The sequence below is a fragment of the Taudactylus pleione genome, unplaced genomic scaffold, assembly GCF_031769625.1.
Source record: "Taudactylus pleione unplaced genomic scaffold, aTauple2 ptg000018l, whole genome shotgun sequence".
NCBI lineage: Eukaryota > Metazoa > Chordata > Amphibia > Anura > Myobatrachidae > Taudactylus > Taudactylus pleione.
In genome coordinates, this window is record NW_028284420.1 from 655,001 (window position 1) to 669,673 (window position 14,673).

The window sequence follows — 14,673 nt, forward strand, 5'->3', positions numbered from 1 at the left end:
GTTCAATAAACAAACCAGTAAATTAAGAGTGTCAAAAGGGAGAAACCCCCTTTAACCTTAGATTATACTCATACATTTCATTTACATTTTTAAATATGACTTAAGTAACACAGTTAACTTATTTTTTCAAGGGAGGAGAAATGATACTGACAAGACTTGTATAAGGATGCTACCATGGCCTATTTAACCTGCTGCGGGTGCCCACTAAAGTTTCCTACATACAAAGAGGCAGCCATTTTGTGGCTGGAACCATATTCATGAGACTGTAGCCTAGTATTTCCTTAGGGAACAGTGATGTAATGTCACTAGTTCCTGTTAATTGATAGGCTGCCAGGGTACACTTATTGATAAGCAAATTCCACATGCAACTAATTCTTAAGCTGTTGGCGCTGGCAGTTTGAGCGCTACAGCCACCTCTGACATGTCGTCTTTTCCCCATTCCTCAGGTGCAGATAACACACAAGCCAGTCGATCTCAAACACGTGACTTCCAAGTGTGGTTCAATGAAGAATATCCACCATAAGCCAGGTACAGCTGTGCCACCGTATGTCATCGATATTAAGGTGCTAGGCGGAATTCCATTCCCAACTCTCGTGTTTCCCTTTCATTGGTTTTCATATACTTTACAGAAGTTTCCCTAAAATTGTGCACACAAATTAATATAGATTTCAAAATGCCAGCCATATGCTGCATGCTCAATGTTACATTTCAGGGCGCTTATCTTCTGCTTTTATTCCTATTTCCAAAGCAGTCCGTCACTGCCATCATTGCACATCTATTTATGTGATTTACATTTTTTGTAATTGATATATGATGTCTATTTATTAGTATTTGGGTTGTTACGAGTGCTCAGAATGTCTTTTACTCTCGGTAAAGACATTCACATAGTGTGGCTGTAGAGTGACAGGGCATGCTGGGAAATGTGGTTCCACCACAGCTTGTTAGCCAGGAGGTTCCTATTCGTGGCCTTACATAAAAAATACATTGTACACTTTCAGGGCTCTGCTGTCCCTTAACAATTTAAATATTGCTCCTTTCCTGCTGCAGGTGGAGGTAATATAGAAGTGAAGTCTGAGAAACTGGATTTTAAAGACAAGGTTCAGTCTAAGATAGGATCATTGGACAATGTCTATCACTCGCCTGGAGGAGGAAACAAGAAGGTACAGTGTTACTGGCAGGGTACTGAGGTAGCATGGGAATGTCCACTGCTACAGCCTCCACGGATATCGTTACATAAATTGGGAATAATATATGGAACAGTATTTTTCAGAAAACAGTGTGTGCGTGTAAAAGACACACACACATAACTTCAAGAAACTCAAAAATATATAGTGTAGTTTTCCTTTAACTTCATTAGAGATGTGATTTGTTAAGAGTTAAACCTGCGACCCTCTTGTTGTGGTCAAAGTAAGACTTCCATAATACTGTGATCACAAAACTGCTGGGGAGCTGCAGGTGGCCACTCTGTGGATGAGATGAATGGTCCGTGGAGGTACAGACGTGGACATCTCTCCCTGCACTGGGTAACTAACACTCCTATCAGTTCTTTGTGTGCTGATGCTTTTAATAACAGCTTGCAAGTTCTTTTCTAGGTTCTGTGGGGCAGGCTTTGCCATCGTAATGATGGCACTGGGCTTCCTCTTACTCTGCTAAACTCAGTGCTGACACTGAGAACAAATGCTGGTCTCCGCATCTTCACTGCGCAATCTGCACTCAATGTGACATTTCTTTTGCTCCTCTCATTACTCTGGAGACCAATCAGAGTCCTTGGTCTCTGCTCTCTTTACCACTGTGCAGACCAGTCCCTGGTCTCTGCTCTCTTTACCACTGTGCAGACCAGTCCCTGGTCTCTGCTCTCTTTACCACTGTGCAGACCAGTCCCTGGTCTCTGCTCTCTTTACCACTGTGCAGACCAGTCCCTGGTCTCTGCTCTCTTTACCACTGTGCAGACCAATCCCTGGTCTCTGCTCTCTTTACCACTGTGCAGACCAATCCCTGGTCTCTGCTCTCTTTACCACTGTGCAGACCAATCCCTGGTCTCTGCTCTCTTTACCACTGTGCAGACCAATCCCTGGTCTCTGCTCTCTTTACCACTGTGCAGACCAATCCCTGGTCTCTGCTCTCTTTACCACTGTGCAGACCAGTCCCTGGTTTCCCTTGCACTCATTCTATTCAATCTGCAAAACTATTCTGCTTCCACAATTGCAGAATATTTCAGCCAAACTATCTTAGTGAAATGTTTCCTTTCTCTCTCACCAATCCATTTGCATCCTGAGTGCTCATTCTTGAGGGAAAAACTTTGCTTTTTATGTGAAATAAAAGGGAACACTTTAATAAAGTAAAACAATGCGGTTTGGACATCAGAACCTGCGATAACCAATATAAATTAACCATTGCTACTTTAGAGACCGCAGGACATGACTGCAGACCAGCGGCGGCTCCTACACTCTTGGATGAGGGGGGCAGCTGAGAGGGGGAGAGGGACTAGGGAGACACCTCCCAGCCAGGTCCTGGCGCTTGCGTAATAGATCTGACAGGCGCCAAGACTGGCGCATGTGCATATCTCCAGCTACTAGGGGCTGCATCGGCTGCAACCCCTAGTAGCCGGGTAGAGCTGGCCAAAATGTAGAGGAGTGGATTCCTACTGGAAGCCGCTCTCTGCTAATAGAAGTCCGGACCTCCCCCTGGGGCTGCATGTTGTGTGTGTGACTAGCAGGCAGAGCTTCCAATGGGAAGCCACTGCCAGTCACAGTGTAGCCAGTGCAGTCACGGACTGTAACTGACTCACTGAGGTGGTGGATTTTACTGGGGGGACTGCAGCCGCTAGGTAAAATCCACAACTGCTGCAGACTGATAATTACATTTAATTGATAAGTTTGGGGAAAAAGGGGATAATCCTGGCTCTTTGGCAGCATGAAACCCTACAATATACAGATGTAGCCTCCATCATCGTTGGATGGTGCAGCTAGTGTGCCCACACGCCAGACTGCAATGGGGAGAACGCCAGCCGCGCCTAGGTGCAGCTTGGCGAGAGCTGCACTATCCCGTGATGCAGGGCGCTGTGCGCGCACATGGCGGATACATCTGTATTTTCTTGTGAAAAGCAATCATTTCCCTCATACTCTGTCATTCATTAGGCTGTTACCCTCCTCTTATTTGGTTCCTTCTTTTCCCTCTCAGTCCTTATGTTTTTCCTCATTATTATTGTTTTTTTATCACAGTTTAGTCCTCTGTCCCCAGTACCATCAGGGATGTAAATCTCTCTGTATGAAAGTGTAGGGACGGTGCAGGTCAAGAAGTGGTTTCAATTTTAAATGTAGAGATCTGATTAGAGCAATGAGATCAGAACCATACAGTCAGATACACAGCGTTGTTTAATAATGGGGTAGGATGTGCACCAATGTGCTGGAAGTCAAAACAACCAATTAGGTATCAGCTTTCCAAACTAAGCTACTGTATAATCTGTCTGGTTATTATTACAACACGTTTTAGAACATTTCAGATATTTACACACAGACAGGCTCTACAAAAAGTGATGCTGTGTAAGGACCATGGCACATAAGAGCTAAGTTGTGGATAAAGCCCTGGGACAGTAGCAAAGTATTCAACCTTCTTACTGGATATGTGTACATTTCCTTGGTGATTTGCTGATGTTCCAGATAAAAACGCAGAGGGACTATAAACAGGATGTGGGACACTTACAGATAGAAGGGAAGTATAGATGTAAACACGATTTCTGTAATATCCCTGATGGCGCTGGTGGTTTGCATTCTTGACCACGGCTTTAATTTCACTTTTCATACCATAACGCTCTCTTCTCATACTGATTGAACTAGTCCCACCATCCCCTCATCCTACCCCAACTCATCTTGTCACCTCCAGAGAGAGAAAGGGAACGAGGAACAGGCATGGGGAAGTAATTCCTCTTTAAGCAGACTCTACCAGGGCCTGCCACCCCCCCTGCCTGAAGAGCCGGAGTTACCCAGCCTGCTATATACCCAGAGTGGTAAGTACCAAGTCCCAGAGTGTGGTGTAACAGTGTCTCTGACAAACAAGCCTGGAACTGAAGGAAAGCTGTGAGCTGTAATACATCTTCCCACCAGTGACTGAGATCTGCCCAGAGTGTAGTTATAAGTCCTCGGCAGCCCAAAGGCCATACTATGACAACATGCATGTACATCGTACATGTATAGAATCAAAACATATGCAAATACAGTATGCATAATATAATGCACTGGCTGATTTAGTCTGTAAAATAAGTGAACAGCTGAAAAGGCAGAAACGTTGGCATAGGACACAGATGAACAGTGTACGTTACACATGAATGCATTGATTTCTATGTACCGTTAGCCACATGAAAAACAGAAACACGCAGATGATTTAAAGTTTTCTTAGTCCACACTCAGCATTTAGGTCCAAATAAGGTAGGTCAGTTATAGAAACCTATTGCCAATTACTCTATCAATTTGCTTGCACAAGTCTAAATGACATGAAAAGACAAATGGGGACAGTCCTGGAAAACTAGGACACGACAGAGTCCTCCAGCCTCCCTATTTACAAATATGCATTATATATTTGGTGCGCTGTAAGAATAAAATTAGCAAGTGAAGTAGTTACTATGAAACCACACCACCTAGTGGATTTATAAAGCAGTTACAGCCACAAAGCAGCAAATCCACATTTGAGTCATTTTTCTTAGCAGTTCTCCTACAGTTTTTTAGTGCCTCAGTGGAAGGAAAACAAGTATTGATGCCAAATCATAACAGATCTTAATATGTCACGTGAGGAGGGTGAGGTCAGAGTGCAGCGCAGGCACACAACACGTTCAGTTTGGTGCAGAGCCTCTCATTCCATCAGCAGGTCACGTCAAGACGTATGGGGTGGGAGGATGGCACAGTGAAAATAGTGCTCAGGAGGGCATTCTTCTTTGCCTTCTATATCATTATTGTTGTTGTCAGGGTACTCACATAACACAGTGGATAAGATTCAGAATTATCATTAATAGTACAATGAAGAAACAAACCATAGGAAACATTTACTTCTCATACCTCACTGCATATTTTGGGATGGCAGTTTTAAAATCATACTACCTAGTATTTATATCAGCCTTTCAGGAAAGGCAAGGGGTGGGCATATATCACCAGGTGAGTGGGAAAAGTCATACAATGATGTGATTTGCATTTGCGACACATCCCTGACCACATTACAGCGCAGTTTTCTCTCTGTACACCACACTTCCTGTTGAAAGTTGGGTGCATACATGAATATCTGCAGATGAGATGATCTGCAGACTGTGCAGAACATATGTTCTGCATACAGACTGCCTGATCCATCATGACTGACGTCACAAATGGGTGGGCATTTACATGCACCTGCCCAGTTGAGCTGTCAATCAGTGTATGGGTGATCGGCTGACCGCCTGTACACACAGCACAATGCACCAATTTATCTTAGATATATTTATCTCTCTATATATACAGTGTGTGTGTGTATGGTGTGTGTATATATATATATATATATATATATATATATACACATACATACACACACATATTCACACACACTATTATATATAGTTGAACAGCCGATACGTCGTCCAGTGTGAACCCAGCATATAGCAATTAGCAGAGTGTGCAGATTGCATTTTTAAAAGGTATTTTAAAGAACCATTAGCAGTTTTGTGATCATGAGACTGACGCTAGTTACACCTACTTTTCACATGACTTATTGTTCCATGATGAAATGCCTGAAAGTCAAAATGATAATAGATGGTAGTCCTTACTTATGATACGCCAATGCTCCAGAAAACTACTGGTGATCAGATCCTTGCTATGACCGCTACTGTGCACTTGTCACACACAATGGAGGCAGGTGTTTTGTGGACTGGTAAAATATACAAAAAAATCGAAATTAGTGGTTATTGATGCCTCAAGAATATTTAGCTAAAAAGTGACTAGGGATTTTCATAAATTCCTTTTCCATTGATAATATGCAGTCTCAAATTTTATTTCAGCCCACAAAAAGGAGATTTATGTTCTTACCTGTTAAATCTTTCTTCAACTCAATTGGGGGCACAGGTATCACTCTGGGGTATATCCTGGAGAGAAGAGTCTAGGCACTGTTAGTAATGAACGATTTTCGTTCAGTTTCTCCCTTGAAAAAGTGAACGAAAATAGTTTTACAAAGTAGTTGGTTTTACTTTACATAATAAACGATTTTCTGTGTGTTGAAGGAATAAGGTTGCAACTTCTATTGAAAATCCTTCAGTTGGCCAGTCTGACTGAACTACAAATCGACAAAAGTGAACGTGCATGAACGATAATCATTTATCGTTTAACACTGAACGATTTTTTGAACGATAACAATGTTATAGTTATATCGTTCAAAAAAAATCGTTGTGTGTATGCACCTTTAAACATAAAATTCCCAATAGTCCTGGCTCCCTCTCCTCTATCATCCTCCCCCAGTTTTGTTAGCAAGCCCACAGAAAGTAGCGAGGCAGAGGATAAGGAAGACCGACACACACTCAGAACCACACACATATAGGATAGGTGAGCAGAACCGGTCACCAAGGAAACACTCCAGCAGCCAAATGCATCAGGGTGGGAACCCTGTGCCCCTATGGAGTCAAAGAAAAATTGAACAGGTAAGCACATAAATCTCCTTTTCTTCTTCCTCCACTAAGGGACACAGGGATCACTCTGGGATGTCCCAAAGCTGTCCCCCTATGGGAGGGGACACTCCTGAGCTGCAGTGAGAACAGTGCAGTCGAAGGCCGCGTCCGAAGATGCAAACGTGTCAAAAGCATAAAAACAGATGAACGTGTAAGCAGAGGACCACGTGGCAGCCTTATACCCCTTTTACAACGGAGCTAAAACCCGGGTTTTTGAAGGGTTAACCCGGGCAGCTCCCTGGGGTAAAAGGGGAGAGGGTTGGATCGCTGGGTCGAGTGACCCAGCAATCCAACCCAGGTAACTAGCAGGGTTTAGCACAGTCGTAGCCCGTGAAACCCTGCTGTGAGAACAGCGCAGTCCGGGTCACAATGACATGGAGTGCGTTGCTAGCCGGCCAATTAGTCCGGCTTCAGTGGGGCTTGGAGATGACGTCATCTCCAAGCGTCCACTTTCACGCCTGGAAAGCCGGGTCTATGCAGACCCTACTCTGGTGTGAGCGGCGCCGACTCGGGAATAACCCGAGTCGGCGCCGGCAAAATTCCGGGTCTGATCCGGATAGGAACTTTGTTCCAACTCCGGGTCAGACCCGGAATTTAGGTGGAAAAGGGGTATTACACAGTTGTTCTACAGATGCACCACAGCAAGTTGCCCAAGAGGCTCCCACTGACCGGGTGGAATGAGCAGTCACCGCATGTAGGGGCAGGAAGATCCTCCAAAGAGTATTCCTGGCAGATAGTCAAATGGAGCCAGCGGGCCAAGGTCTGTTTAGTAGTTGGCAAGTACCACTTGTGAAAATCATACAGGACAAATGGAGAATCCAACTTGCGGATATCACTGGTCTTGTCCACATAAATGCAGAGAGCTCTCACAACATCCAAAGAGGCATTCTCTTGCATATAATCTGGAAAGATGGTACTAAGATCTCCTGGTTGATGTGGAATCGAGACACTACCATGGGAAGTTAACCCAGGCGAGTCCGGGAATGGGGATCGACAAGACAAGGCGCTCAAGCCGGACAATGGCAAGTAGGAAGACACGCAAGCCAAACGCAGCTCAAATGTATCCAAGGGCTACAGAGCCCAAAGAACCAGGGACAGGTTCCAGGGAGCTAAAGGAGGCACAAATGGCGGTTGAACGCAGAGAACTCCCTGGAAAAAGGTCCACACATCAGGTAACATTGTTATCTGTCTCTGGAAAAGAACAGAAAGCCTAAACCTGTACCTTGAAGGGAAAGAGCCGGAGGCCCAAATCTAGACCTGTCTGCAGAAAAGAAAGGACACGGGAAAGGCAAAATGATCGGGGATTAAAGCCCCTAGATGAACACCAAATAAAATAGGTTCACTAAACTTGGTGATAAATTCTCGCCAAACAAGGCTTCCTAGCATTAAACATGGTTCAAAGAAGCCTTCTGGAAAACCCCTTTGCTCTCAAAAATGATGTGTTAATGGAGCGACAGGCCAAATCTGGATGGAAGCATGGGCCCTGAGAAAGAAGATTCGGCTGCAGGGGAAGACTTAGTGGGACGTTCTATGGAGAGGCCCAGAAGATCTGCGTACCACACCCACCGTGGACAATCTCACTCCACCAGGATCACCGTGCCTCCTTCCAGCTTGTATTTGCGGAGGACCCGAGGAATCATCTAGACTGGAGGGAAGATGCATATGAGCGGAAACTCCCATGGAACCGCCAGAGCATCCACCAGGAGATCTCCGGGATTCCTGGTGTGGGAGCAGTATCTCAGCAACTGGCGGTTGTGACGAGACGCAATATCATCTGTCCAGTACGTCTCAACAACGGAGTAGCAGTTGAAAATGTCTGGATGTAGGAGCCCATTCACCTGCGTGAACATCCTGGCAGCTCAGGACATCCGCCTCCCAATTCTGGACTCCAGGGATGAAGACTGCTGACAACGCCGGGAGATGACACTCTGCCCAATGGAGAATGTGGCTGACCCTTCATGGCGCCGCGACCACCACCCTGGTAGTTTATGTAGGCAACGGCGTTTGCATTGTCCAATTGTACCTTGACCAGTTGCCCCTGTACAAGAGAGAGACTGTGCCTGGCAAAGAGCCCTGTATACTGCTCGGAGCTCCAATACATTGATTGACAGTTGACTCTCTTGAAACATCCAACGACCCTGGAAAGTGTGATGACGTCACTGCCCCCCCACCCCCGAAGACTCACGTCGATGGTGAGTAGTCCTGGATCCAAAAAGAACAACCCCTGTCCTGGTGCGAGAGCTCGAGCCACATCAGGAGAGACACAAACCTCTCATGGGAGAATGAGTGTCTGCGTCTTGAGGTTCAGGTGAGATTAGTTCGACCGTGCTAAAATTACCAGCTGCAGAGGCCGGGAATGGAATGGGCTTACTCCACCATTTCGAAAGTTGAGAACAGAGACCTGCATACAGGAGTGTATAGACACCCGATGCTGGCTCTGGAAGACGCAGATCCTGTACTGCAGAACCAATATCTTGTCTGCTGGGTTCTGGAGTCCAATAATGCACCTACAGTTAGGTTAATGTGATCCCTGAGAACAGCCGGAGACTGTTGTCCAGATAAGATCCGGACGCCGCTGCAGCAAAGGTGCACCACCATGACCTTCGTGAACACACAAGGGGCCGTGGACAGATCAAATGACAATGTCTGGAACTGGTAATGTTCGCCCCTTACCACAATCCTGAATAAGCGCTGGTAACCAACTCGGATGGGAATATGTAAGTAGGCATCCTGGATGTCCAAAGCAGCCATAAAATGATCAAAGCCAGAAAAATGGAACAGATTCCATGTGGAATCTGTAAATCCGGAGGAACTTGTTCAGCTCCCTCAAATTGAGGATGGGTTGGAATGAACCATCTGGCTTTTGAACGAGAAAGATTGGCATAAAAACCCATACCTCCCAAGATGGGGTGGGACTGGAATCTTGACCTTGGAGGACAGGAGGGAGTGAATAGACGCACTGAGAGCTTCTGCTTTCCCTGGCTGGGCTGGGAGGCCGTTGGAAAAAAAAACGAAGTTAGCGGACTCTTTTGAAATGTTAGAGCATAGCCCTGAGAAACGACACCTCTGACCCACACATCTGTTGTGGTCTGCATCCAAACTGCTGAAAAGAGCAGAAGTCGGACTCCCACTCCGGGGGCCCCGGGGTGGAGGCCAGCCCCATTATGCAGCAGGACGTCTGGCGGACCGAGGCTGCTTACCTCGGGGCTTAGAGCCCCTGGAAGGACCCTGGCTTCTGGAAAAAGGTTGACCGCTGGCCTTTCCCTGCAGGTGAAAGAAACGAGAAGTAGATGTTCGATCTGGGCAGAGACGCAGCAGGCAAGAAGGCCGACTTAAGGTGCCGATACATCTGCAACGGATTATCACGATGTAGCAATTCGATCATAAATGCCGACCGCCCACCATCGATGTTAAGCGATCCGTCGCAGGATCACTGAAATTTTACATGTTAAATGTCCACGATTATTTTTTGATCGTGATCGTCATATCGGGAAAATCCAACGTGTGGGATTTCTGCTATCCTGCGATGCCTGGTTGCAGCAACGCAGGATCGCGACAATCCGTTGCTGATGTATGGGGCCCTTTAGATGCAGCCAGAGTAGTCACTATTTTGTCCAATTCAGGACCAAAAAGTATGTCCCTTGAATATGGAAGCGCTTCCAGAGCCTTCTTAGAGTCTGTCTGCCAGCCAGGTGCATAACCAGATAGCTTTTCTAACAGCAACGGCTGAAGCCAACACCTCACAGGTTAAGACCTCTGTATCAATGGCCGCCCCTGACATGTTGGAAGCTGTCTACCCAACGTGCCCCACCAGAGACACTAAGTCTCCCCGGAGAGGGCATGAGCTAAGCCCATCCTGTAAAATCATATCAGAGGCCAACCCAAGAGGATGCAAGGGCCGAACGAGCAATAGTACCCGCATTAATATAAATGGTAATAAGGAAATTCTACAGCTTCCTATCCATAGGATCCTTAAGGGAAGCTTCATTCGGAGTAGGAAGAGATGACCTGATAAGATGGGTAATATGGGCATCCACTGATGGAGACCCCCATTTGGCCCTATCTGCAGCCGTGAGAGGATAAAAGTGTAGCAATAGGCTTAGAAACTTTAAAGAGTCTATTGGGACAAGTCCACGTCTTCGCTAGGAGGTCTTCCAGCTGCGCCAAAGGCAACTCAGTTACTGCCTTCTTTTGACGTTTGAATACTGGGGGCCTTAGATTTAAGAGGTTGCTCAGAATCCTCAACCAGGAGTACAGATTTAACTTACTTGATAAGAGCCTCCACATCTATTGGAGACATTGCCTCCTTTGGGGCTGAGGAAGTCTCAACCACAGAAGTGATAGACACTAGCCTCATCATCCGAGAAACCCTTAGAGTCAGAACCTCCCCGAGAGCTGCATAGGGCTCTTGCGCATAGCAGGCCTACATTTGGGAGCTCTATCCTTTTCCAGCATTTGCCTTAAGGATCTGGACACTTCAGTTAACACCTGCACGGACTGAGTAAAGGATTGCATCCAAGGTGGCTCCAAAGTATGTAGCTTTGGAACTGGGAGAATGTTAGTAACAGGGAGTGCTGGACCTGCAAGCCTGTTTACTAACTGTGACATTACCAGTGTCAATGTAGAAGCCCAAACCGCTTCCTGACTGGATCCTGCGTCTGAAGGCACCTCCTGCTGTAGAGCAGTAAAGCAATGGACAGAAAGGACACATCGTGGCCCGGTTTCTGAGGGAAAATGTTGTTGACACATTTTTTACAAGTATGCAGCACTGGAGCACCCATTTCCTTGGGAGCCTTATTGTTGGATGACATAAGCGATCCAAGAAATCCCCACAAACAAAGGCCCAAGCAATGGTGTGTTCTCTGGGGAAACGCAAAGAGTGTCCATTACAGTATTAAATATACAATAAGTGTGTACTCACCACACATTGTAAATATACAGAGCTGTACTCACCAACTGACCAGAGGTGTCCCCAAGGTGAATAGTATCAACAGTAGGACACACAGACACAAAGAGTACAATACTCACATGCACACAGACCACACAATGCTTTGAATAAGTGGGTAAATAGTGCTCAACAAACCAGCTAACAGCAGGAAGGAGCTATGGATATAACCTGGCTGCTAGGAGTCCAAATGTCTCTCCCTGAGCTTTGCTAGGCTATGCAGAAAATGGCTGCCTCTCAGAGGAGGTGGAGAGAGGGGAGGATCCTGTCTGGGTCTTGCAGTCTGCTAAGAGGAAACACACCCCAAGGGTAGGGGAGGCACTAATGGGGGAGACTACCTCCCCCGTCTGGTCCGGACCCCAGGGCAATTGGCCACCACTATTCTAACAGCTCTCCTATTCCTCACTGCTCTGGTGGTCTAGTGGGGAACCAGAGCCCCCACTACTAGTACCACCGGTGGTCTGCTGCACCGGCGCTAACAGCCGCGAATACACAAGCAGGGAGACGCTTTTACCTTAATCCCCACTGAGCGTGCGGCTTTGGGAGGTGTGGACTCCGCAGCCAAAGTCACTTAGTCGCCAGTGGGCAGGAGCGGCAGTGTGGGGCGCCCTATAGGACACCTGTCATTGCCCACTCTGTACCAAAACAAATAAAACAATGAGGGACCACCTAAAGCAGCCCCCATCAAAATAATGCCCGCTCCTGCAGACACCAAACTCAAACTGGCTGCCGGTGGCTGGGTATAGGACAGGGAGCCTTGGGAGTTTATGTTTAACTATTTGGTGCCCATACTCTTCTCTCCAGGCTATGCCCCAGAATAATCCCTGTACCCCCTAGTGAAGGAAGCCGAAATGGCTGCCCCCACTTTTTATGTGACAGCTGGAAATACATACAGAATATACAGGCTAAATACAAGGTAGAAATATAAAGAGTCAGGAGGGAACAAAGCAAAAGTTCTAGGTCAAATATAGCACAATACATTGGCTGTCTTCTGATGGGCCCATCTATAAAGAGCACCCAGCACTCTGTGAGATAGTAGTCCTTTTGTGGGCAGAAACAATAATGGGAACGGGTTTGGGCCTAATTAAATAAATGAGGAAATTCATGCTTCAAAACATACTCATCAGCTTATTTGTACACAGATTGAGAGCCACAAACTATCTTTCCGGGAGAATGCTAAAGCCAAAACGGACCACGGAGCAGAGATTGTCTACAAGTCTCCCAGCCCATCTGGGGAGACATCCCCCCGTCGTCTCAGCAACGTCTCCTCTACAGGCAGCATCAACATGTCCGACTCCCCGCAACTCTCTACGCTGGCTGACCAAGTCTCCGCCTCCCTCGCTAAGCAAGGCTTGTAATGTGCTGATTCCAGTATGGGAGGACAAGAGCTGAAGATGTAGGAGATGTGTGCAACATGCAAAAAAAAAAAAAAAAGGAAGCTGCATAAAGAAATGCCCACATGCAATTGAATAATGAAACTGTCTCTTGTATACTTATTTATTACACATCCCATCCTTGGAAGACATCTTCCCCCATCTATTAGTAGCAGAGGGGAGAAACACACAGGTGTATTATTGATGTTTATGTATATTTTGTTTGCATACGACAAGGGTGTTTGAGGCGAGTGTTAATACTAAGTGCCCATGTGCACCAGTACTTTACAAGCAATGATGGAGAGCAGTCTTAAAATCCTTTAATTTGTCTAGTTACTTGCCATGTACAGGGACATACCACCTCCACGTCTCCGCATACAGACTGTGGAAGAGAGCACCGGATGTACACCACCTGGGGCAGAGAGGCATCTGTACTATTTACATAACTTGATCGATTCTCTGGTCCCCGCCTAGTAACACTATAAATAAATTCAGAGGGCGTTACTTCATTCAGCATATTCTTAGTTTAACCTCTTTTGCTTACACCTAAAAATAACCATAGGTGAGTGAACATGAAGTGTTTTGTATGTTTACCATTTGTGAGAAACACAAAATATACTTTACTTGCTCTGTTTCCAAAGTTCTTATTGTAGATCACTCTCCATCTTGAACTTACAAAGTAGGGGTAAACCAAAGCTTGTAGCAAAAGCTAGAGTCTTTGCACTGCCAGATGTCTACTATGACAACTGACCCTTCCCCTGCCCCTTTGTTTCAGGTTACAGGTGATTTTCTGTAGAATTACACTTCACCCCATCACTGGCATGTAAAGTGTGATCCCCACCCACCCCCAGCTACTAGAATGAAGGTCTTTGACACCACCAGCAGGGAACAGGTAAACTGACATTGTAAGCGTGTTAATAAAATTTCACCTTAAAATGTAACCTGGCATTGGTTTGTCCTCTCCTGCCCTTAAAGAAATAAAAAACCGGCCCAGGAGTCTGCTCATCCTCTCCGCTTGGTGTGTGATTTATAATCAAAGTGAAGAAATCGCAGTGGCTGCTAGTTGTTTGATGCAGACTGTTTTTCCTCTGCAAATTCCTCTATTTTCCCATTCTTTTCTAATTTCAGTATTGCCTTCCTTTCTCCCCTCTGTTAAGGTCATGGCTAAATCAACCCCCACTCTACACCCCTTTTCTCTCCGTTGTGTCTGTGGCTGTCCATATTCTGTGTCGTGTCTGACCAGCTGGTTCACACGGTCTGTTGCTGTATAAGTGGATTTGGAAATAAAGTTATTAATACAACCTGGATCTCCACAGCTTACTTTTTTGTGTCAAGATATGGGAAAGAATATAAGAATGATGGCAATTGAGCCAGAAATATTCAAACTTGTGAAATATATACATAATAGGGCTCATTATGCTTATGCAGTTATGGACTTAACATTATAAGCCGCTTCATTGCAGCATTTCAATTTGTGGGCAATTATTTTTATTTTTTTTTGCAATATATTTTTATTGGTTTCCAAACTAAAACCACAAACAGAGGGGAAAAAAAAAAAACAACAGTTGGTGAAACAATACTGAGCAATTAACACATCCACTGGAGTAGACACGTACCAACGCAGTCAGAATACAAAAAAAAAATCTCAATCAGATGAGAGAAAAAAAAATAAAACAGAAAAA

At 45.6% G+C, this 14,673-nt stretch overlaps 1 protein-coding gene across 8 annotated transcripts in view; it reads left to right on the top strand.

Annotated features, from left to right (window-relative positions):
• Nucleotides 1–14,292, top strand: part of LOC148540598 (microtubule-associated protein tau-like) — a 137,564-nt gene extending 123,272 nt beyond the window's left edge. For 7 of the 8 annotated variants that reach the window (XM_088442208.1, XM_088442241.1, XM_088442225.1 and 4 more), the window contains 3 exons: nt 447–528; nt 1,048–1,160; nt 12,761–14,292. In XM_088442208.1, coding sequence (XP_088298334.1) covers nt 447–528; nt 1,048–1,160; nt 12,761–12,976 — 411 coding nt within the window. In that variant the 3' untranslated portion in view covers nt 12,977–14,292. Of the gene's footprint in view, nt 1–446; nt 529–1,047; nt 1,161–3,882; nt 4,007–12,760 lie in introns of all 8 variants that reach the window. The other variant, XM_088442232.1, reaches the window with a different exon arrangement.
• Nucleotides 14,293–14,673: the final 381 nt, after the last annotated feature.